We start from the raw sequence: 25,098 nt of genomic DNA, 5'->3' as shown, positions 1-25,098 counted from the left end.
AGACAGAGAATATAGGACCAATGGTAACGAGAATAGAAAGCCCAGAGATAAATCACGAACTCTATGGACGGACCTTATCTTTAGACAAAGGAGGGAGTGCAGAGGATGATAACCAATGGAAAAAAAGACAACCCCTTTAACAAGTGGTGCTGGGAAAACTGGTCAACCACTTGTAAAAGAATGAAACTAGAACACTTTCTAACACCATACACAAAAATAAACTCAAAATGGATTAAAGATCTAAATGTAAGACCAGAAACTATAAAACTCCTAGAGGAGAACATAGGCAAAACACTCTCCGACATAAATCACAGCAAGATCCTCTATGACCCACCTTCCAGAATATTGGAAATAAAAGCAAAACTAAACAAATGGGACCTAATGAAACTTAAAAGCTTTTGCACAACAAAGGAAAGGTGAAAAGTAAGGTGAAAAGACAGCCCTCAGATTGGGAGAAAATAATAGCAAATGAAGAAACAGACAAAGGATTAATCTCAAAAATATACAAGCAACTCCTGCAGCTCAATTCCAGAAAAATAAATGACCCAATCAAAAAATGGGCCAAGAACTAAACAGACATTTCTCCAAAGAAGACATACAGATGGCTAACAAACACATGAAAAGATGCTCAACATCACTCATTATTAGAGAAATGCAAATCAAAACCACAATGAGGTACCATTACACGCCAGTCAGGATGGCTGCTATCCAAAAGTCTACAAGCAATAATGCTGGAGAGGGTGTGGAGAAAAGGGAACCCTCTTACACTGTTGGTGGGAATGCAAACTAGTACAGCCCTATGGAGAACAGTGTGGAGATTTCTTAAAAAACTGGAAATAGAACTGCCATATGACCCAGCAATACCACTTCTGGGCATACACACTGAGGAAACCAGATCTGAAAGAGACACGTGCACCCCAATGTTCATCGCGAGCATTTGCTTATAATACCAGAAGAAGCAACCTAGATGCCCATCAGCAGATGAATGGATAAGGAAGCTGTGGTACATATACACCATGGAATATTACTCAGCCGTTAAAAAGAATTCATTTGAATCAGTTCTAATGAGATGGAAGAAACTGGAGCCCATTATACAGAGTGAAGTAAGCCAGAAAGATAAAGAACATTACAGCATACTAACACATATATATGGAATTTAGAAAGATGGTAACGATAACCCTATAAGCAAAACAGAAAAAGAGACACAGACATACAGAACAGACTTTTGAACTCTGTGGGAGAATGTGAGGGTGGGATATTTCAAAAGAACAGCATGTATACTATTTATGGTGAAACAGATCACCAGCCCAGGTGGGATGCATGAGACAAGTACTCGGGCCTGATGCACTGGGAAGACCCAGAGGAATTGGGTGGAGAGGGAGGTGGGATGGGGGATCGGGATGGGGAATACGTGTAAATCTATGGCTGATTCATATCAATGTATGACAAAAAATAAAAAATAAAAAGAAGAAAAGGAGAACAGATCCTTTGTATTCTTACTGGGTGATAGTATGGCTACTGGGGTCAAACTAACTGGATTTAAGTCCCTGCTATACCTGTTAAAAGCAGTGAGATTTGGGGCAGGTGACATAATTGAAAAGACTCAGTTTCTCGATCTGTAAAATAGGAATGATTGATAGTAATGAACTATCAGGGTTGTTGTGGGGATTAAATGGAATGATAATTGTTCTAACAGATGTAGCACTGAACCTGGCCCATGTCAAATACCCCTCAAAAGCCAGCTCTCATTAACTCACTCATTTATTCATGTGAAAATGAGAGGTGAAACTATTCTGCTTTCAGAGAAAGAAAAGAGACCCAGCTGAGACACAGCTGCCCACTGGCCAATGCTGGTTTTATGACCCAGGGTTCTTTCCTAGAGCCAGGTCTTAGCTAGACTGAAGTCTTCTGTGGGCCATTTTCCTGGGTCCTCATGTTCCCTGGCTGCCTGCTGGCTCCCCAAAGCCTCTGTGCTTAGATTCTACACCCACACCAACCTATTCCCTAGGGAAATTACAATCAACACAGGTGTCACAAGTCCTGATGAACCTAATGTAATAGGTTTATGCCATGGACTTATTTTGGAACATATTTGCAATCAGCCAAAGTTTTGATACTATCATTCAAAAGAGTGATTCTGGGATTGAAGTTTCTGGTTAGGGTAAGACAGGTATTTGGATAGGGTGGGAGCTAATATCATCTCCTGTAGATATCCAATGTACTCGAATAATCCTGTCAAAGGGACAGAGGACAAGCCAAGATGTTCAGGGGCAGTCCGTCCTCCCCAGGGACAACAAACAGATACCCAGGGCCTTCCCAATCATAAGGCTGGAGGGCCAGGCTGAAGGGCCTCTTCCACTCTACATCCCTGGATTCAGGATGTCTCTGAGTCTGCATAGGAGTACCCAGTGAAAACTTACCCCTCCCCCCTCGCTAACAACTTCATTTGTCTAGATTAAGACAGTATCTGTTATATAGTAGGTGCTCAAAAGATATCTATTGGATTAATGAGCACACATAGCCTTCCAAGAGCCTGGGTTGATAAGGTAAATTCACTAGGTTTTCACATCTATGAGTCCTAGAAGTGCTGATGGTTCTTATTAGCACATGGGGTCTCTCTATAGTCAGAACAAATAGTGTCTTCATGAGGGTAAAGGAGACAGAGGTGCAAGCAAATCACTCTGCCTATTCAGGGAAGGCCCTTCTCCCCATATTCTGTCTTCAACATCAGTCAGAGATGGAAGACTGGTTTCTGTAGAGAGAGTTGCAGGTTTTAAAATTGGAGGAAATTTTTATGAAATAAAATTAAAGGATAAGAAATTCCACAGTGAAGAGTTATAGGAGGCTTTAATGAGGATCTGCAAACAAGCTTACTGATTGTTTATAGAGCTGCACCGAGAAGCCAGTTTTAATGATGAAATCATCTCTGGGATAGGAACAAGCAGATGCAGTTGATTAACACAGAGAGCTGTGCATATTTAGCAAGTTTACTAACTTCTCCCTTACTGGGATGGGAGTCAGGAGGTATCTAGTTCACAGAAGCTGCCTTTTAAATGACCAAGAACAACAGAGAGTAGAAGAATCTCATGAGTTTGAATACCTGGCAACACTTTCACTTGCCATTCCCCCCACCCATCTTACCATCCCTGGCTCTGGGGTACCTGGTGAGAAGGACGGCCACATCATGATGGGCAGGGTTGAGGTCACTCTTGGGATTGATGCTCTTCTGCCACTTGCAGAAGCTGGACAGTGTCTTCTCTGCATGGTGAACTATTTTCAATCCTTGCTGGAGAAAGAAGAGGGAGAGATTGGCATGGGTGAGATTTCTGTGGTCAGGGCCCATCACATTAGGCCCCAAAAGCAGCCAAGTGAGAAGAGCTCTGGGTGGGTGCTCCCCAGACATTTGGCAAGACTCTGGGGAGGCCAAGGTATTCCTCTGGGCCACTCTCCTGCTCTAAACACTATCGTTTCCATGACTTCCACTAAAAGAACATAAAGATGAGAACTGTAGGACAGAAATGATCACTGGGATAAGTAGACCTTGAAGGAAAACTAAAAATATATTAGGAAAGACCAACATCTGTTTGATGTTCTATTTCTAGTAGTTCTTTGTTTCCAAAGCCAATATGATGCCAAAGAGGTATTTTCATTTCTAATGCAAAATGAATATATTTTCAACAAAAAGCTCCTTCATTTCATGAGGTATCCTGCAAGGATGAATGGAACATTTCATTGTCTGTGGTCTCCATCTTGGTTTGACATCCATGGATGAAAGTCAGAAGGTGACATAATCTCTCCAGGCTTTTAACCACTTAGGATCATTGACTGTCTGACAACAATTAGAATGCTGGAGTAGATGGCCCAGCCCACAACGTCAAGGGCTCCTGAGTCATATCCAGCTGGCCCACAGTTACTATTGAAGATGGGAAGAGAGGGCTGGTTCCAAATTAACTGAATGAACACTTGTCAAATGAAGAAGAAAAAAGATAATCATCCCTAGAGGGACTACAGTTTAATTTGAATTTTTAAAGGAGAAATTCCTTTCCCCCACCTCATTTCTATGGAGTCTCTATATAGCCATCTCTTGTAGAGGGTGGGGTCTATAGGGAGAATGATGACCTACATTGGCCTACTCTAATCTGAGTCTATTACTCTGGGCTGAGCCCAAGAACTACAGGGTTGTCTCTATATCAAACTATGAGCTTTTTTCTCTATATTCTGTATTTTGAAGAGACACTCAAATTCAACAAGGCCTGAGAGTGTTAGAAGCCCTTTAAGGTCCCCCCATCCATACTGATTGACTACCAGAAATCATCTTCTCCTCATGAAAACACAGAAAGGTGGCTCACTGCTCATGCAAACTCACTGAACTCCTAGAGTAAAGAAGTTAAAGAGAAGAAACAGACTTCATGGTTTAATAATCCTCATCATTCGCATCTATTAAAGGAGCTATGGTGGAGGAGGGGAGGTTCTGGGGGACTAGTTGGGCACAGGGGCGTCAGCCTCCTGGTCAAACTGTAGGTTGAGCAGGAACCCTACTGGAAGAAACCGACCATATCTACCTTAAAGAACTGGCCTGGTGGCATGAACTACAAATGGAAAGGAGGAAAAGAGGAAGTGAGGGTGGAGGGAAGAAGGAAGGGAAAGGAAGGAAGGAAATATTTATCGATCTTTATATGCCAGATAGTGGTAGATAAGTTCTCTTTTTAATTTAATTGTACCCTCTTAGTATTATTTATAGGCTTCCCTGGTAGCTCAGTTGGTAAAGAATCCTTCTACAATGCAGGAGACCCCGGTTTGATTCCTGGATCAGGAAGATCCGCTGGAGAAGGGATAGGCTACCCACTCCAGTATTCCTGGGCTTTCCTAGTGGCTCTTCACTGGTGGCAGCAATATTTATAAAGAAGTGTTGCTATTTTCATTTTAAAATAAGAGAAAATTAAACCTCAGAGAAGTAAACAACCAGCAGAAGGTTGCTCAGGTCAGTTACTGAATCAAAGACTATGAAGACGGAGGCTCCTAGATGGAGCTGTGGTTCTGTTAATAACTGGTGATCAGCCTCGTAAGAATGGGGCCTTACTTCCTCTCCTTCAGACAGGAAGGCAAGCTATAAAACAAACCATCGTGGTTTTGATTTGCATTTCTCTAATAATGAGTGATGTTGAGCATCTTTTCATGTGTTTGTTAGCCATCTGTATGTCTTCTTTGGAGAAATGTCTGTTTAGTTCTTTGGCCCATTTTTTGATTGGGTCATTTATTTTTCTGGAATTGAGCTACATGAGCTCTTGTATATTTTTGAGATTAATCCTTTGTCTGTTTCTTCATTTGCTATTATTTTCTCCCAATCTGACGGCTGTCTTTTCACCTTACTTATAGTTTCTTTTGTAGTGCAAAAGCTTTTAAGTTTCATTAGATTCCATTTGTTTAGTTTTGCTTTTATTTCCAATATTCTGGGAGGTGGGTCATAGAGGATCTTGCTGTGATTTATGTCGGAGAGTGTTTTGCCTATGTTCTCCTCTAGGAGTTTTATAGTTTCTGGTCTTACATTTAGATCTTTAATCCATTTTGAGTTTATTTTTGTGTATGGTGTTAGAAATGTTCTAGTTTCATTCTTTTACAAGTGGTTGACCAGTTTTCCCAGCAACCAACCCTGATTAAAAGAGGATTGTCTTACACGCGCAGTCAGGATTGGCTCTATTCCAAAGCTACAAGCAATAAATGATGGAGAGGGTGTGGAGAAAAGGGAAACCCTCTTACACTGTTGTGGGAATGCAAACTAGTACAAGCCGGCTATGGAAAACAGTGTGGAGATTTCTTAAAAACTGAAAATAGAACTGCCATATGGGACCGCAGAATCCCACTTCTGGGCATACAGCACTGAGGAAACCAGATCTGAAAGAGACAACGTGCACCCCGCAATGTTCATGCCGCAGGGCACTGTTTATAATAGCCAGGACAATGGAAGCACTAGATGCACATCAGCAAGCGAATGGATAAGGAAGCTGTGGTAGCATTATATACGCTGGAAATATTACTCAGGCCATTAAAAAAGAATTCATTTGAATTCAGTTCTAATGAGATGGATGAAACTGGAGCCCCTTATACAGAGTGAAGTAAGCCAGAAAGATAAAGAACATTACAGCATACTAACACATATATATGGAATTTAGAAAGATGGTAACGATAACCCTATAAGCAAAACAGAAAAAGAGACACAGACATACAGAACAGACTTTTGAACTCTGTGGGAGAAGGTGAGGGTGGGATGTTTCAAAAGAACAGCATGTATATTATCTATGGTGAAACAGATCACCAGCCCTGGTGGGATGCATGAGACAAGTGCTCCGGCCTGGTGCACTGGGAAGACCCAGAGGAACTGGGTGGAGAGGGAGGTGGGAGGGGGGATCGGGATGGGGAATACGTGTAAATCTATGGCTGATTCATATCAATGTATGACAAAACCCACTGAAATGTTGTGAAGTAATTAGCCTCCAACTAATAAAAAATAAATAAATAAATAAAACAAACCATCGACTATCACCAGATTGCCTTGAGGTTTGTTTTAAACTCTACATTTGCTTATTTGTTTTGGGGAGAGGAAGGATGTGAAAGACATACTCATTAATTAAAAAATAATGCCATTTTGCATTATTCCGAAGAAAATGAAGATGGCATAAATCTAACAAAATATGTACAGGATCTGTATCCAAATTATTACAAACTTCTGAGAGATGGGATGAGCCTTGATCTAAACTTCACACCTTATATAAAAATTTTCTCAAAGTGGACCACAGACTGATACATAAAATTAAAAAAAAAAATTATAAAACTTAAAAAAAAATCAGGGGAAAATCTTGGGTCCCCAGGACTAAGAAAAAAGTTTAGAGACTGGATACTGATAAGGTAATCCAGAAAAGTAAAAATTGAAAAAATGAGTCTCATCAAAATGAAAAACTTTTGTTCTGGAAGAAACCTTGTGCAGAGAAAGAACAGAAGAACTCCAGAGTGAGAGAAAGTATTTGCAAGCCAGATAGCTGTCAAGCTCTTGTCTCTAGAAAATCTAAAGATCTGTCAAACCTCAACAATGAAAGAACAACAAGCAAACAGGCGAAATACATGGAGAGACATGTCACTGAAGGGGATATACAGATGGCAAATAAGCACAATAAAAAGATGTTCAATCTTATTAACCATCAGAGAATTGCAAATGAAAACCACAATAAGATGTTGTTGTTTAGTCTCTCAGTTGTGTCTGATTCTTTGTGATCCCACGAACCATAGCCCACCAGGCTCCTCTGTCCATGGGATTTTCTTGGCAAGAATACTGGGGTCGATTGCCATTTCCTCCTTTAGGGGATCTTCCTGACCTAGGGATAGAATCTGCGTCTCCTGCATTGTAAGTGGATTCTTTACCACTGAGCCACCAGGGAAGCCCCTTTCACCCCATTAGGTTTCCTCCAACTTCTCTGTTCTTCTACTTCAAGGAGCATCATAATTTTTTGAATTAATCAAAAACTTTCTGAAAACTTTTGCTTTCAATTTGCCTTAGCAGCAAAATACCTCTATTGTAAAAGTATCATCAAAAAAAAAAAAAAGTCTCATGTTAAAAAAAAGAAAGCTTAAGTTTTGAATATCTTTTAAAAATGAGTATGGGTGTAATCATAACATGGTAGTTTTTAGTGATCAACCCATCTTCTTTTACATAATGGAAACACACCTTTGGAATTTTCACCATAGACAAAAGGAACAAAAGAAATTGTGGGGGATTTTGAAAATGAAAAAAGAAAAAAATCTTACAACATATCCTTTTACCAGGTTCTGCAGGAAAACTGGTATTTGAAGAAATCCTTTTTTTTTCCTCTTTGTATTTAAGGTAAAATTAGGTACCTAAAGGGGTCACTCAGCCCTGAGAACATGACAGAGGAAAAACTCTCAGGTATAATGAGACATTACTATATGCTTATCAGAATGACTAAAATTTTAAAAAGTGACAGCACCCAGACAATGTTAAGGTCGTGATAAAATTGGGTCACTCACACTGCTGGTGAGAATGTAAAATGTACAGCCTCTATGGAAAACAGTTTGAAGTTTCTTTGAAAACTAAACATGCAACTATCATATGACCCAGCAACTGCATTCCTGGACATTTGTCCCAGAGAAATGAAGACTTACGCTCACACAAAAGCCTATAGTGGAATGGTTACAGCAGCTTCATGCATGGTAGCAGAAAACTGGAAAGAATCCAATTGTCCCTCAATGAGTGAATGGTTAAATAAACTGTCATGTTCCATGGAATGCTACTTAGGACTAAAAAGGAACAAACTTTCCATACACACAACTTGGATGGATCTCAAGGGAATTATGACCAATGAAAAAAATCCAGTATCAAGAGGTTACATGAAAAAAATCCAATCTCAAGAGCTTACATAAGGTACAGTTCCATTTATATAACATTTTTGAAATGAAAGAATTAGAGAGATGTAGAACAGATTAGTGCTTTCCAGGATTTAGGTCAGTAGGCAGAAGGGAGGTATCAAAGGGTAGCATCTTTGTAATGAACTGTTCTGTACTGTGGCAAAGGTTCCAGAAATCTACACATATTAAAACTGCATAGAACTAAATGTAAACAGACACAATCAAAGTGCATGCTCAGTCACTTCAGTCGTGTCTGACTGTGTGATCCCATGGACTGTAACCTGGGAGGCTCCTCTGTCCATGGGATTCTCCAGGCAAGAGTACTGGAATGGATTGCCACTCCCTTCTCCAGGGGATCTTCCCGACCCAGGGATCGAACCCAGGTCTCTTATGTCTGCTGCACTAGCCGGTGGGTTCTTTACCACTAGGGTCACCTAAGTGCTTGTAAAACTGGTGAAATCTGAATAAGAGAGGTAGTTTGTATGAATATCAATTTATTGGTTCTGATCTTGTACCAAAGTTGTACAAGATGTTACCCTTGGGGGAAACCAGGTAAAGTGTATCAGGGATTTCACTGCAATATTTCTTACAATTGTGAATCTACAATTATCTCAAGAAATTTTTAATATCTTAAAAGTAACAATTGGCCCGAACCAAGGCTAGAGTGTTGCAATAGGTCTTATAAAGTGCTTTAAAATATTGGTCTACCAAAGGATTAATCTCAAAAATATACAAGCAACTCCTGCAGCTCAATTCCAGAAAAATAAATGACCCAATCAAAAAATGGGCCAAAGAACTAAACAGACATTTCTCCAAAGAAGACATACAGATGGCTAACAAACACATGAAAAGATGCTCAACATCACTCATTATTAGAGAAATGCAAATCAAAACCACAATGAGGTACCATTACTCGCCAGTCAGGATGGCTGCTATCCAAAAGTCTACAAGCAATAAATGCTGGAGAGGGTGTGGAGAAAAGGGAACCCTCTTACACTGTTGGTGGGAATGCAAACTAGTACAGCCGCTATGGAAAACAGTGTGGAGATTTCTTAAAAACTGGAAATAGAACTGCCATATGACCCAGCAATCCCACTTCTGGGCATACACACTGAGGAAACCAGATCTGAAAGAGACACGTGCACCCCAATGTTCATCGCAGCACTGTTTATAATAGCCAGGACATGGAAGCAACCTAGATGCCCATCAGCAGATGAATGGATAAGGAAGCTGTGGTACATATATACCATGGAATATTACTCAGCCATTAAAAAGAATTCATTTGAATCAGTCCTAATGAGATGGATGAAACTGGAGCCCCTTATACAGAGTGAAGTAAGCCAGAAAGATAAAGAACATTACAGCATACTAACACATATATATGGAATTTAGAAAGATGGTAACGATAACCCTATAAGCAAAACAGAAAAAGAGACACAGACATACAGAACAGACTTTTGAACTCTGTGGGAGAAGGTGAGGGTGGGATGTTTCAAAAGAACAGCATGTATACTATCTATGGTGAAACAGATCACCAGCCCAGGTGGGATGCATGAGACAAGTGCTCGGGCCTGGTGCACTGGGAAGACCCAGAGGAATCGGGTGGAGAGGGAGGTGGGAGGGGGGATCGGGATGGGGAATACGTGTAAATCTATGGCTGATTCATATCAATGTATGACAAAACCCACTGAAATGTTGTTAAGTAACTAGCCTCCAACTAATAAAAAATAAATAAATAAATAAATAAAAGAAAATGAAATATTGGTCTATGTGGGTAACTTACTAAATAATTATATGTGAGTTCTCACAGTTTTGAATCAAAGGGAACCTATAATATTTCAGATGTGTTACTAGTGGGTAGGAAGAGCCCACACACCCACACACGCACTCTGAAGTTCAGTTAAGCTCCTTATTTAGATAACCATGAATATAAAGACTTGTTAGAGCCAGAGTGGCCACACAAGCAGAAGCAGATGGAACTCCTCTTAGAATGTTCTCCTCGCGCTCACAGTCACTGGTGGGATACTGCCAGTTTGGAAAAATTCAATTTTTTACTTCAATATTGTCCGTTCACATTTTGGTTGGGAGCTGGACACAACTTGGTGACTAAATAACAACAAGTACATTGGTTCAGTTCAGTTCGGTTCAGTCGCTCAGTCGTGTCCGACTCTTTGTCATCCCATGAGCTGCAGCACGCCGGGCCTCCCTGTCCAACACCAACTCCCGGAGCCTACGCAAACTCATGTCCATTGAGTTGGTGATGCCATCCAACCATCTCATCCTCTGTCGTCCCCTTCTCCTCCTGCCCTCAATCTTTTCCAGCATTGGGATCTTTTCAAATGAGTCAGCTCTTCGCATTGGACTCATCGTTTTCCAAGAACTTAACACCAATCTACATGTGTGTCTGTTTAAGGAAAAGTTCAGTTCAGTTCAGTTGCTCAGTCATGGCCGACTCTTTGCAACCTCATGAATCACAGCACACCAGGCCTCCCTGTCCATCACCAACTCCCGGAGTTTACTCAAACTCATGTCCATCGAGTTGGTGATGCCATCCAGCCATCTCATCTCCTGTCGTCCCCTTCTCCTCCTGCCCCCAATCCCTCCCAGTATCAGGGTCTTTTCCAATGAGTCAACTCTTCACAAGAAGTGGCCAAAGTATTGGAGTTTCAGCTTCAGGATTGGTCCTTCCAATGAACACCCAGGACTGATCTCCTTTAGGATGGACTGGCTGGATCTCCTTGCAGTCCAAGGGACTCTCAAGAGTCTTCTCCAATACCACAGTTCAAAAGCATCAATTCTTTGACACTCAGGTTTCTTCACAGTTCAACTCTCACATTCATACATGACCACTGGAAAAACCATAGCCTTGACTAGATGGACCTTTGTTGGCAAAGTAATGTCTCTGGCATTTTAATATGCTATCTAGGTTGTTTATAACTTTCCTTCCAAGGAGTAAACGTCTTTTAATTTCATGGCTGCAATCACCATCTGCAGTGATTTTGGAGCCCCAAAAAATAAAGTCTGACAGTTTCCACTGTTTCCCCATCTATTTCCCATGAAGTGAATGTCTACAAATATCCACTCTCCCTGGATACTGAGCCAAATTCAAGTGTGAGCAAGGACCTGGGGAAACAGTCATCTTCCACACCCTGCCGCATGGAATCTGCCTCCAGTTTTCCCAGCGTTACTATGAGTCCATTTCCTTGAAGGGCCTTAGGAATTATAAATCCACTCCGCTCATTTAAACAGTGAGGAGATCCAGGTCTTAGAGGGGAGGACTTCAGCCAAATCAGAGCAAGGTTGGAATGCCAGTTTTGCAGCTACTAGGCCAGGACTGGTAGTTTCCAAACTACTGAAGTTGTTCAGTTTCTCAGTTGTGTCTGATTCTTTGGGACCCCATGGACTGCAGCACACCAGGCTTCCCTGTCCTTCACCATCTCCCAGAGTTTGCTCAAACTCAAGTCCATTGTGTCAGTGATGACATCCAGCCATGTCATCCCTGTCATCCCCTTCTCTTCCTGCCCTCAGATCTTTGCCAGAATCAGGGTCTCTTCCAATGAGTTGGAAGACACTTCTCTAAATATTTTGCTTTGAGTAATTGGAAAGATTTAGCAATTGACATATTGTCAGTTATTGTTTATTTATCTCCCCCACCTCACACTCCCACCACCAGGGGGAGACAAACACAGATAGAGACCCTCTACTTCTGAGACCCCTAGCTCTCCTTCCTCTTCTTATTCTCCGTCCTGTTCTTGGGTAGCTCTTCTTCTTTTTGGCTCATTGCTATTAATAGTTCACTCTTGATCACAGTTTTATTTTGAGTAATCACCTATACACATAAACTTTCAAGTCTATATCTCATTCCTAACCTCCCCTAGAGTTCAAACTCATGGGCCCAAATCTCTTGATGGACACACTCTTCTGGATGGCACCACAGGTAGCCCTAACTCCACAACCCTGGCCCTCTATATCCCTATGTTAACCTGCTATTCTTCCCACATCTTCTTAGTTACAGGAACCACCATCAAGTTGGTGTCCTCCTATTGGTCTCCTCTCTCTCTTTCAACATCCCATTTTGTCATCATGTGCTGTTAACTCAACCTTCTCTCCATCTTTACTCCCAACTGTCTGAGTTCAAACCCTCATCATTTTATTCTCGAATTAATTCTTGCAGCATCTTTCCACTGTTCTCCTTCTTTCTTCTTTTAAAATCTGTCCTCCTTGCCATTGCCAGGTCAATCCAGCCAAAACTAAAGTCTGCTCACATCACCATGCAAGACTTGAGACCTTTCAAAGTCTAGCCTCCAGGAAGCCCTTTCTTCATGTTTAACCTCACAGTTTGTGTTCCAGTAACACTCAAACTGCCTATGTTACCATTTGCCCCACCCCCAGACATATGTTCTTTCTCTCCTTGCTTTCTTCAGGCTGCCTCCTCTGTCTAGAAAGCCTCATTTCTCTCCTTATTTATTCCCTTTAACTTACTCGGCACATCCATTAATTCTTTAAGATTCAACTGGGACATTTCCAAGAAGTCATCCCTGCCTCCTTGTCTTGAGTAGTTTTCTACAAATATATCATGTGCATCTTGGTTCACAGCATTTGACCCACCAGGTTGAAATGTTAAAATTGTGTGATGTGACTCAGAGATTTCTAAGAATCCGCCTTCCAGATTATAAACCTCAGTTTAGCTTGAATAAAATTCTTTTTTCTCTTAACTTAGTAGTTAATAGAATTTTTGTCAACATTAGAAAGAAAAAAAAATGTTAGAGCCCCTAGTCTACCCCCAGATCATGCCTGTTTTCTCCTTATTGCCTTTGCCAGTTCCTCTTACAGCCACAGCAAGTGCAATTAACTGACCTGCTGCTCATTTGTAGCTCGGTAACTTGCCCTTGTATAAAACTTTCATCTACAATATGTGGCATTTAACACAAGTTCCATGTTACTACTTTCCTGTTAAATGTCATGACTCTTGCAAGAAATTTTAATTGAACACAACTTTTTTCAGCCTCTTCATCTCCAAGTCTCATAAGCGGCTAAGTCCAAGAAATACTCAAGTTTCTTGAATGCACATGATCCTAGGAGCCATGGTTAGCTATGCCTCAACACCGTGTAGCTCTCAGCATGCACAAAATACAAAAGAGCTTCAGAGAGATGTCACTGATGCACAATGAATAAGGGGAGACTTGTACTAAACATTTCCTATAAAACATCCTTGTCATTATCTGCACTTCTCAAAACAAACCCCCATCCACACAAATTTTTTCTTCCTATTTCCTTTGTAAACAAAAATAGATTTCCCTTTTTGTTGCTTCATCATTTTTTCTCACCTCATTTTCTCAGCCACTTCAATCCAATTCACTTCTCACTTTCCCTTTCCTATTCACTTGAGTATGTGGCCTGATTGAACAGGGAGGTGACCTAGAGGAAGTCATCAATGGCTTGCAGAAATAGTCCCAAATGGGAGAGAGAAAATGATTTTGCAAGAACGTGGCTTTTATTATAAGTTGTACTCTTTGTAATTGCTCTTATTATAATGAAAAAAATCATGTATTGATTTGCTAGAGAACTTGTGATTCACTGCACAGTCTGATCATGCTCTGCTAGCCAGGCTTAGGTTCTTAGAAGAAAGAGAACAGGCAGAGAGAAAAGCAGTAAAAAGTTTAACCTGAAAACTTCCAGTGTATCTAAGGAATAACTCATCTGATGGTCAGAGGAAGAGATACTTGGTTTTTTTAAAGTGGTGAGTGTACAAATTCATTGACCATATTTTTGACATTTATCTTGAAAAAGCAGCAGTTCTATAGATTATTATAGACCCACACATCACCTTCGGGACAGGGGAGGTCACCAGTCTGAGTTGCCAAAGTTAGCAGGCTTTTAGCTCCAGAGTCTCACAGAAGTGAACCCAACACTAAATCTGGAGAGACTTTCTCTGTGCAAACAGCCATCTCCTTCCTATTTGTCAGCCCTGCTGCTCCTTCAAGCCAGCCTGACACCCCAAGGCCCTACCCCTCAATGGCACAGTGATCTGGGGCCATGGGGCTGGCTTCATCCCAACTCACTCCCACCCCAGCTTTGTCTCGATCCTGTTCTTAAAAGAAGTCTCCAACTTCTAAAGATCCTATTTATCTACTTCAGGTGTTTTGTTTTCCATCAAAGACTTGGGTACAATTTCCTCATCTGTGAAATGAGTATAATAATAACAGTTGCCAGGGTTGCTGTGGGACCTAAATAATGATGACGACAATGGTAAGAATGAGAATGATACTGAGAGTAACACTGATGGAATGGTTTCTACAAGCCTGAGTATGCTGACCATTATGTGAATTAACATGCTTGATTCTCACAGCAACACCAGGAAGTAAACATTCTGATCCCCACTTTACCAAATGAAGAAATGGAGGCACAGACAAGTAACCTACCAGAGCTTATATGGCTAGGAAGAGGCGGGACCAACTCCAAATCTGTGCTTGCCACGGTGTCAACTGCTCACCGAAGTACGAGGGAAGAGAGCAGTCCCTGGCCAACTCGTGAGCAGGGAGGTCACTGAATGAATTGGTCTAAAGTGGAAAGGGCTAAAAGGCTAAGTTTGAGTCTGAGTCCCTGAGGGAGAATGGGAGTTCAAAAGATAGGATAGGGTCATAAAGTGAAAATGAGAGTTTGATTCAGGGCTGGATGGAAGCAGGACAGGAAAGAGAGCAAGTTGGTTCATACGTGAAGCCACTCTGATTTCTTGGCCCACAATGTCTTAAAAAGCACGGCAAACCTTTCCAGCTCACGGTTTTGTGTATGTGTGTTTCCACTGGTCTGAAATATGACCCTCTATTCCTTGAGATGTCTCTAGGATGCTCCAAAATGAGTATCATGTCAAACTTTTCCTCAAAATGTGATGGAATTCCACAGTGGTTTTCACATGGCAGTAACTAAGAAATAGCACCCTACTCCAGTAATCTTACCTGGAAAATTCCATGGTCAGAGGAGCCTAGTGGGCTACAATCCATGAGGTCACAGAGAGTTAGATACAACTGAGCACATATGCAACTGATACAGAGGAACTGTATTTTATGTATGGAGGTTAACCACCAAGTCTCTTGAACCCAGCACAAAAAATGAAACTCAAAATGGTGTGAGCTGTCAGGTAGGATTTTGAGTAAGGAAGAAGAGAGTCATAGGAATGCACTGATGGCAGCGACCTACCTCCGTGTCCCCCACTTCATGTCACTCTCCACAGAGCCCCAGAGTCATCTCTCTAATGCTTCTCTCTCCACTTCATCTCTCAGTTTGGAATCATCCAGAAGTTTTCACAGGATTAGATCCACATCCCATTAGGGGTCATAGGCTTGTCATGACTTGGCCACTGTTGACCCTTAGCTTCACCCACTGACTGTTGCTCTCACTCATTCACTCTTTCCTTTATGTGTTCTAAACCAGTGGGGCTGAGTGGTGAGCAACACCAGACCCAGCCTCTGCACTTAAGTCCCACACACTAATGCAGGAGAGTGTATCAAGTCAAGAGATATAAAACCACCATAACTCAGATATGTGCTATAAAGAAGAAATGTAGTGTTGTGAAATTATATAAAGGAATATTACTGGACATGGATCTCAAGGAAGGCATCCTCAGCCAAGTGACACTTGAACTGACATCTGAAAGATGAAGGTGTAAACTAACTGCTCAGTATGAAGACATACTGAGCAACAAGATGAGCAGTAGGAGAAAGCAGTATGTCAAGGCTGTATATTGTCACCCTGCTTATTTAACTTATATGCAGAGTACATCATGAGAACCACTGGGCTGGATGAAGCACAAGCTGGAATCAAGGTTGCCAGGAGAAATATCAGTAACCTCAGACATGCAGATGACACCACCCTTATGGAAGAAAGTGAAGAAAAGCTAAAGAACCTCTTGATGAAATTGAAAGAGGAAAGTGAAAAAGTTAGCTTAAAGCTCAACATTCAGAAAACTTAGATTATGGCATCTGGTCCCATCACTTCATGGCAAATAGATGGGGAAACAGTGGAAACAGTGGCTGACTTTATTTTTTTGGGTTCCAGAATCACTGCAGATGGTGACTGCAGCCATGAAATTAAAAGATGCTCACTGCTTGGAAGGAAAGTTATGAACAACCTGGACAGCATATTAAAAAGCAGAGATATTACTTTGCCAACAAAGCTATGGTTTTTTCCAGTAGTCATGTATGGATGTGAGAGTTGGACTATAAAGAAGGCTGAGTGCCAAAGAATAGATGCTTTTGAACTGTGGTGTTGGAGAAGACTCTTGAGAGTCCCTTGGACTGCAAGGAGATCCAACCAGTCCATCCTAAAGGAGATCAGCCCTGAATGTTCATTGGAAGGACTGATGTTGAAGCTGAAACTCCAATACTTTGGCCACCTGATGCGAACAGCTGACTCCTTTGAAAAGACCCTGATGCTGGGAAAGACTGAAGACAGGAGGAGAAGGGGATGACAGAGGATGAGACAGTTGGATGGCATCACTGACTCAACGGAGATGAGTTTGAGTAGACTCTGGGAGTTGGTGATGGACAGGGAGGCCTGGTGTCCTGTGGTCCATGGGGTCGCGAAGAGTCGGACATGACTGAGCGACTGTACTGAAGGAGAAAGCATGATGAATAGACTATCACTCTATCCTAAGAGCAAGTGGGACACAGTAAGAGATTAGAGAGAGAATCATGAAAACACTGGATTGCTTTAAATCAGGGATGGGCTTCGGAAGGGGTGTCAGGAGAGTAGAGATAATCAGATTACCATTTTGAGATCATCCTGGTTGCAATAAGAAAACAAGATCCAAAGGAATCCAAATAGAACAGAAAGTATATATAACTAGAGCCCAGGGAAGAGACAACTGGTCCTGAATTTAAGTGATGTAAATGGAATTGATCAGAGAAAACTGGCAGTACCTGATGATGGGCTGGATTTGGGGTGGAGGCACGAGAAGAAGGGATGATGGACAACCTCTAGGTCCTTGGGTCCTACAACCGGACACATGTTGACATCACACATAGAGACGGACAACACTAGAACAAGACCAGGTGTGAATGGAGGTGGGTAAGTTTTGATCGGCTATTTTCTCTCCTGCCTCCAGCGCAATCACATTGTTTCCTTTTTCCACAACAAGCAATCTCAGTTTGTGGTTTTCTACTTTGTGCCTTTTTGCAGGAGATGCTAAGCTCCTTAGAATCAGAAAATAGGACTCAGATTCATGTTTGTACCTTCAGTGACTAACACAGCATTTGACATACAGTTGGTGTACCACCACTCTCTTCTCATTTGCAGATGAAGAATAAGGAGGGATGCAGCTGTGATGGGATGTTCTCAGTTACCCACAGGATAATGACAGAGTTGGGATGATGACAGAGTCAGGACTCGAACTCAGGTCCCCCTGATCAAGAGCAGTCACCTCTCAACATCTCACACTAAACTTTCTGCCTGTGGCTGCTGCCTCGATGTTAGTTAAGGAATCATTACTGCTCTTTCTCAGGGCTGCTTATTAGTCCAAGATGTGAAGAACAACTCCAGCTCTTCTCTGAGAATCAAGAAAATGAGAATTTTTAACCACAACACTCCAGTGGGATGGCAATTCTGTTGTCAAATTGTGAACCCTATGCCACTTGGAGATTCTATAAAAGCTTGAATGAGGAAGACATCTGGCAATTTGGAGAAAGGAAGCTGTGGCTATTTTACAGCAATTCATGTGTATCTAGTTGCACTTGCCAAGTGAGGATGGAAAAAAAAAAATGTAATCGTGATAGGGCCAAAGAGGTAATGACCAATCAAGTTCTTTCAAAGGATTCCACTGGCAGTGAGACTTTGGTGGCCTTGTTTCCTGAGAATGAAGAGTTGCAGGGTTCAAAGGGGTCTAATCCATGGAAACCACATATTGAGCTCCTACTAAGGCTACTGTTGAGACTGTGAGGGTAAAGGTTTTTCCTTTCTACACTCAGGAGAACCTTCCTTCACCCCACTGCCACAACCATGGCTAAACATGCATATATGTTAGATCATTATACAAGAGTGAAAATTTGTCCTCCAAGGTCAGTCAGTCAATTCAGTTGCTCAGTCATGTCTGATTCTTTGAGACCCCATGGACTGCAGCAAGCCAGGCTTCCCTGTCCATCACCAAATCCTGGAGCTTGCTCAAATTCATGTTCATCACGTTGGTGATGCTATCCACCATCTTGTCCTCTGTCGATCCCTTCTCCTCCTGTCTTCAATCTTTCCCAACATCAAGGTCTTTCCTAATGAGACAGTTCTTTGCATCAGATGGTCAAAGTACTGGAGTTTCAGCATCAGTCTTTCCAATGAATATTCAGGGTTGATTTCCTTTAGGATGGACCAGTTGGATCTTCTGGCAGTCCAAGGGACTGTCAAGAGTCTTCTCCAATGCTACAGTTCAAAAACATCAGTTCTTCAGCACTCAGCTTTCTTTACAGTCCAACTCTCACATCCATACATGACTACTGGAAAAACCATAGCTTTGACTAGATGAACATTTACCAGCAAAGTAATGTCTCTGCTTTTTAATATGCTATCTCGATTGGTCATGACTTTTCTTCCAAGGAGCAAGCATCTTTTAATTTCATGGCTGCAGTCACCATCTGAAGTGGTTTTGGAGCCCCCCAAAATAAAGTCTGTCACTGTTTCCACTGTTTCCCCATCTATTTGCCATGAAGTGATGGGACTGGATGCCATGATCTTCATTTTTTGAATGTTGAGTTTTAAGCCATCTTTTTCACTCTTCCCTTTCATTTTTACCAAGAGGCTCTTTAGTTCTTCTTCACTTTCTGCCATAAGGGTGGTGTCATCTGCATATCTGAGGTTTTTGATATTTCTCTCGGCAATCTTGATTCCAGCTTGTGCTTCATACAGTCTGGCATTTCACATGATGTACTCTGCATATGTCATGAACCTCTGTCCATAGTTCTTCAGGTACTCTGTTTATCAGATCTAATCCCTTGAATCTATTTGTCACTTCCACTGTCCCTTGTAAGGGATTTGATTTAGGTCATACCTGAATGGTCTAGTGGTTTTCCCTACTTTCTTCAATTTAAGTCTGAATTTGGCAATAAGGAGTTCATAATCTGAGCCACAGTCAGCTCCCAGTCTTGTTTTTGATGACTGTATATAGAGCTTTTCCATCTTCAGCTGCAAAGAATATAATCAATGTGATTTCCATGTGTAGAGTCGTCTCTTGTATTGTCAGAGAAGGGTGTTTGCTATGACCAGTGTGTTCTCTTGGTAGAACTCTGTTAGCCATTGTCCTGTTTCATTTTGTACTCCAAGGCCAAACTTGCTTGTTATTCCAGGTATCTCTTGACTTCCTACTTTTGCATTCTAGTCCCCTATGATGAAAAGGACATCTTTTTTTGGTGTTAGTTCTAGAAGCTCTTGTAGGTCTTCATTGAAGTGTTCAATTTCAGCTTCCTTGGCATTAGTGGTTGGGTCATAGACTTGGATTACTGTGATATTGAATGGTTTGCCTTGGAAATGAACAGAGATCATTCTGTCATTTTTGAGATTACACCCAAGCACCGCATTTCAGACTCTTTTCGTTGACAATGAGGGTCACTCCATTTCTTCTAAGGGATTCTTGCCCACAGTAGTAGATATAATGGTCATCTGAATTAAATTTGCCCATTCTAGGCCATTTTAGTTCACTGATTCCTAAAATGTCGATGTTCACTCCTGCCTTCTCCTGTTTGACCACTTCCAGTTTACCTTGATTCATGGACCTAACATTCCAGGTTCCTATGCAATGTTGTTCTTTACAGCATTGGATTTTACTTCCACCACCAGTCACATACACACCTGGGTTGTTTTTGCTTTGGATCTGTCTCTTCATTCTTTCTGGAGTTATCTCTCCACTCTTCTCCAGTAGCATATTGGGCACCTACCGACCTGGGGAGTTCATCTTTCAGTGTCATATTTTTTTGCCTTTTCATACTGTTCATGGGGTCCTCAAGGCAAGAATACTGAAGTGGTTTGTCATTATCTTCTCCAGTGGACCACGTTTTGTCAGAACTCTTGACCATGACCCATCTGTCTGGGATGGTCCTATATAGCCTGGCTCATAGTTTCACTGAGTTAGACAAGGCTGTGATCCATATGATCAGTTTGGTTAGTTTTCTGTGATTGTGGTTTTTATTCTGTCTGCTCTCTGATGGAAAAGGATAAGATGCTTGTAGAAGCTTCCTGATGGGAGGGACTGGCTGTTGGGGGTTCTGGATTTTGCTCTGAAAGGCAGGGCCATGCTCAGCAAATCCTTAACCCACTTTTCTGTTGATGGGCAGGGCTGTGTTCCCTCCCTATACAGGATACATATACCCTTCTACATTACCAAACTACAGGGGTAATGGCGGTAATGGCAATTGTCAAGTATAATTTTCTTCCAAGTTAGTCAAGTAAAATTTTTAAAAAGTTAAAAACATAATTCTCATACAAATACATGGTGAGCACATGTTCAAGATTTATTTAACTCACTAATAAGGAGACAAGCAAGATCAAAAACCGGGTTCAAAGGCAGATACATAAAAACTGATGCAGTGATAGTAAAAAAAAAAAAAAAAACAAAGAAGAGGAATGCTGGACTGAGACTGCTAAATTAGATACACAATTATGTAATGTACCACAGGCAAATAAAACCATAATCTTTGGAGTTATCTTCTCTGCTAGACACAAATCCTTTCCATCTCTACCTAACAAAACCCATTTGTATTCTATTAGTATCCTGCATGTTATCACCTAACTTTACCATGTCTAGACCACAATCAAACAAATCTATATTTCCATAGAGTGAGAAGGGTCATGCTAGCCACTGAAAGGATATATTGTCTTTGTTTTGCCTCGTTTCTAAGTTTGGGTTAAATCTTTTTTAAAAAAAAAGCTTTACAGGAAGGGAAATAATAGGTATTCCATGATACCCAGAGTATGTCTTGAGTGACTAAAGCAAGTAGAAGTGGTCGTGGAGAGAGGAAGGAAAAAGGGTAAAGTAAGGCTGCAGAGATCACTGACGTAATATCTTCTATTGTGGAGGTTTCCACTCAGAAAACAGTAAAAACTTGCCTTGAGCATTTTGACCTCAGGTCTCCTGTTTGCAAAATTCAGACTTTAATTGGAGAAAGTAGTGAAAATCACTAGACCATTCAGGAATGACCTAAATCAAATCTCTTATACACTGGAAGTGACAAATCAAGGGATGAGATCTGATAGAGTGGCTGGACAACTATGGATGGAGGTTCATAACATTGTGCAGGAGGTAGTGACCAAAACTATCCCCAAGAAGAAAAAATGCAAAAAGGCAAAATGGTTGTCTCTCAGGCCTTACAAATAGCTGAGAAAAGAAGAGAACTGAAAGGCAAAAGAGAAAAGGAAAAATATATCCATCTGAAAGCAGAGTTCCAAAGAATAGCAAGGAGAGATAAGAAAGCCTTCATAGGTGAACAGTGAAAGAAACAGAGGAAAGCAATAGAATGGGGAAGACTAGAGATCTCTTCAAAAAAATTGAGACACCAAGGGAACATTTCATGTAAAGATGGGCACAGTAAAGGACAGAAACAGTATGGACCCAACAGAAGCAGAAGATATTACGAAGAGGTAGCAAGAATACACAGAAGAACTATACAAAAAAGTCTTAATGACCCAGACAACCACAATGGTGTGATCACTCACCTAGAGCCAGACATCCTGGAGTGTGAAGTCAAGTGGGCCTTAGGAAGCATTACTACTACAAAGCTAGTGCAGGTGATAGAATTCCAGCTGAACTATTTCAAATCCAAACAGATAATGCTGTTCAAGTGCTGCAGTCAATATGCCAGCAAATTTGGAAAACTTGGTACTGGCCATAGGACTGGAAAAGATCAGTTTTCATTCCAATCCCACAGAAGGGCAATGCCAAAGCGTGTTCAAACCACCACATAATTGCACTCATTTCAAATGCTAGCAAGGTAATGATCACAATCTTTGAAGGTAGGCTCAAACAGTATGTGAACCGAGAACTTCCAGATGTTCAAGCTGGATTTAGAAAAGGCAGAGGAACCAGAGATGAAATTGCCAACATCCATTGGATCACACAAAAAAAGAGGGAATTCCAGAAAAACATCTGCTTCTGCTTCATTGACCATGCTAAAGCCTTTGACTGTGTAGATCACAACAAACTGTGGAAAATTCTCAAGAGATGGGAATACCAAACCACCTTACCTGCCTCTTGAGAAACTTGTATGCAGGTCAAGAAGCAAAAGTAAGAACGACATGGAGCAATGGACTGGTTCCAAATTGGGAAAGGAATACATCAAGGCTGTATATTGTCACCCTGCTTATTTAACTTATATGCAGTACATCATGTGAAATGCCAGGCATGATGAAGCACAAGCTGGAATCAAGATTGTGGGGAGAAATATCAGTAATATCAGATATGTAGATGTCACCACCCTAATGGCAGAAAGTGAAGAGGAAATGAAGGAGCCTCTTGATGAAAGTGAAAGAGGAGAGTGGAAAAGCTGGCTTAAAACTCAACATTCAAAAAACAAAGATCATGGCACCCAGTCCCATCACTTCATGGTAAAAAGATGGAAAACAATGGAAACAGTGACAGACTTTATTTCCTTGGGCTCCAAAATCACTTTGGATGGTGATTGTGGCCATGAAATTAAAAGATGTTTGGTCCTTGGAAGTAAAGCTATGACAAATCTAGAAAATGTGTTAAAAAGCAGAGCATTACTTTGCCAACAAAGGTCCATATAGTCAAAGCTACGGTTTTACCAGTAGTCATGTATAGATATGAGAGCTGGACCTCAGAGAAGGCTGAGCACCAAAGAATTGATGCTTTCAAATTGTGGAGCTGGATGGAGAAGGAAATGGCAACCCACTCCAGTATTCTTGCCTGGAAAATCCCATGGACAGAGGAACCTGGTAGGCCACAGTCCATGGGGTCTCAAAAGAGTCAAGACATGACTGAGTGATTAAAGCAACAACAACAAAGTGTCTAACAGAATGTGAATGCAGGTAGTGTCTGGGGGGCGTAAAAAAAAAAAAAAAAATTGTGGTGCTGGAGAAGACTCTTAAGTGTCCCTTGGACAGCGAGATCAAAGTAGTCAATCCTAAAGGAAATTACCCCTGAATATTCATTGGAAGTACAGATACTATAGCTGAAGCTCCAACACTTTGGGCACATGATGTGAAGAGCTGACTCATTGGAAAAGACCCTCATGTTGGGGAAGATTGAGGGCAGGAGGAGAAGGTAGCTACAGAGGATGAGATTGTTGGATGGCATCATCAACTCCGTGAACATGAGTTTGAGCAAACTCTGGTAGGTAGTGAAAGACAGGGAAGCCCGGCATTCTGCAGTCCATGGGGTCGCAAAGAGCAGGACACAACTGAGCAACTGAACAACTCCTGTTAATGGAGATTTGAATAATGCCCTTCTTTATCTATCTTAGCTGCTGGTTAAGAGCTATAGATTTCAAAGTCATTTCACCAGATTGGATAGTTCATTCATTCATTAAATTTCACTTACTTCATTTATTCATTCATTTCTGCCCAGGCACTGTGTTAGGTGCCAGAGATGAAGCCAAGAATAAAGAAACGTATTTACTGCTCTCCTGGAATTCACATTCTGATGGTGATTGAGATAAGCAAGAAAAAAGTAAACAAATACACAGAATATTAATGGATTCTAGAAGCTGTATTAAGCAAGGAAGTAAACTCCATTCTGCAATGGAGAATGCTAAGTGGGGCCAGCTTTGGGAAGTCTGGTCATTGAGACCTCTCTGAAGAAGTGTCATTTAAACAGAGGCCTGGGAGTTCACAAGGTGTCAGCCATGAGCAGAGCCAGGGGAGGGACGTTTCAGGCATTGGGAACCTCAAGTGCACAGGCCATGAGGCTCAAGAATGCCTTGGGTGTTCTAGAACCTATATGAAGCCCTGTGTAAAGTGGTGAAGAAAGGCAGAGAGTGACACACAGAAAAATGGGCAAGTGGAGGAGGCCAGATCATGAAACTCTCCATAGGACAGAGTGAGAAACGCTGAAATGGTTCTGTGAAAGTGAAAGTTGCTCAGTCGTGTCCAACTCTTTATGACCCCATGGACTCTCTATTCCATGGAATTCTCCAGGCCAGAATACTGGAGTGGGTAGCCTTTCCCTTCTCCAGGGGACCTTCCCAACCCAGGGATCAAACCCAGGTCTCCCACAATGCAGGTGGATTCTTTATCAGCTGAGCCACAAGGGAAGCCCAAGAATACTGGAGTGGGCAGCCTATTCCTTCTCCAGGGGATCTTCCTGACCCAGGAATGCTTGCATTGCAAGCAGATTCTTTACCAACTGAACTACCAGGGAAGCCCAAAAATCCATTAAATGTTTTGTGCAGTGGAGCAGCCCAATTTGTATTTAAAATTTCCATTCTAAACTGTTATGTCAAGATTGGATTATGTCAAGATTGGATTATGGTGGTGGTGGGTGGGGAAGATTTACAACAGGAAGAACAGGAAGGACTCCGCTATGGTAGAGATGAAAAGGCAAGCGATGATAAAGCCAAAACAAACACAATGACTGTGGAGATGACTAACAGTGGGTGATTCGGAGATGCATTTTGAAGGCAGGAGCACTGTGGGCTTTGCTGCAAGATGTGCAAGACAATAAAGGAAGGTGGATCAAGGATGATTCCCAGGCTT

The 25,098-nt window shown here is 41.5% G+C and overlaps 1 protein-coding gene across 3 annotated transcripts in view; it reads right to left on the bottom strand.

The window, feature by feature from the left end:
* Positions 1-25,098, bottom strand: part of ADAMTS12 (ADAM metallopeptidase with thrombospondin type 1 motif 12) — a 378,886-nt gene that overhangs the window by 156,528 nt on the left and 197,260 nt on the right. For all 3 annotated transcript variants that reach the window (XM_043488507.1, XM_043488506.1, XM_043488508.1), the window contains exon 6: positions 3,162-3,286. In XM_043488507.1, coding sequence (XP_043344442.1) covers positions 3,162-3,286 — 125 coding nt within the window. The remainder of the gene's footprint in view (positions 1-3,161; positions 3,287-25,098) is intronic.

The sequence above is a fragment of the Cervus canadensis genome, chromosome 16 (assembly GCF_019320065.1).
Source record: "Cervus canadensis isolate Bull #8, Minnesota chromosome 16, ASM1932006v1, whole genome shotgun sequence".
Classification (NCBI taxonomy): domain Eukaryota; kingdom Metazoa; phylum Chordata; class Mammalia; order Artiodactyla; family Cervidae; genus Cervus; species Cervus canadensis.
This window is presented reverse-complemented; position numbering and strand designations above follow the sequence as displayed.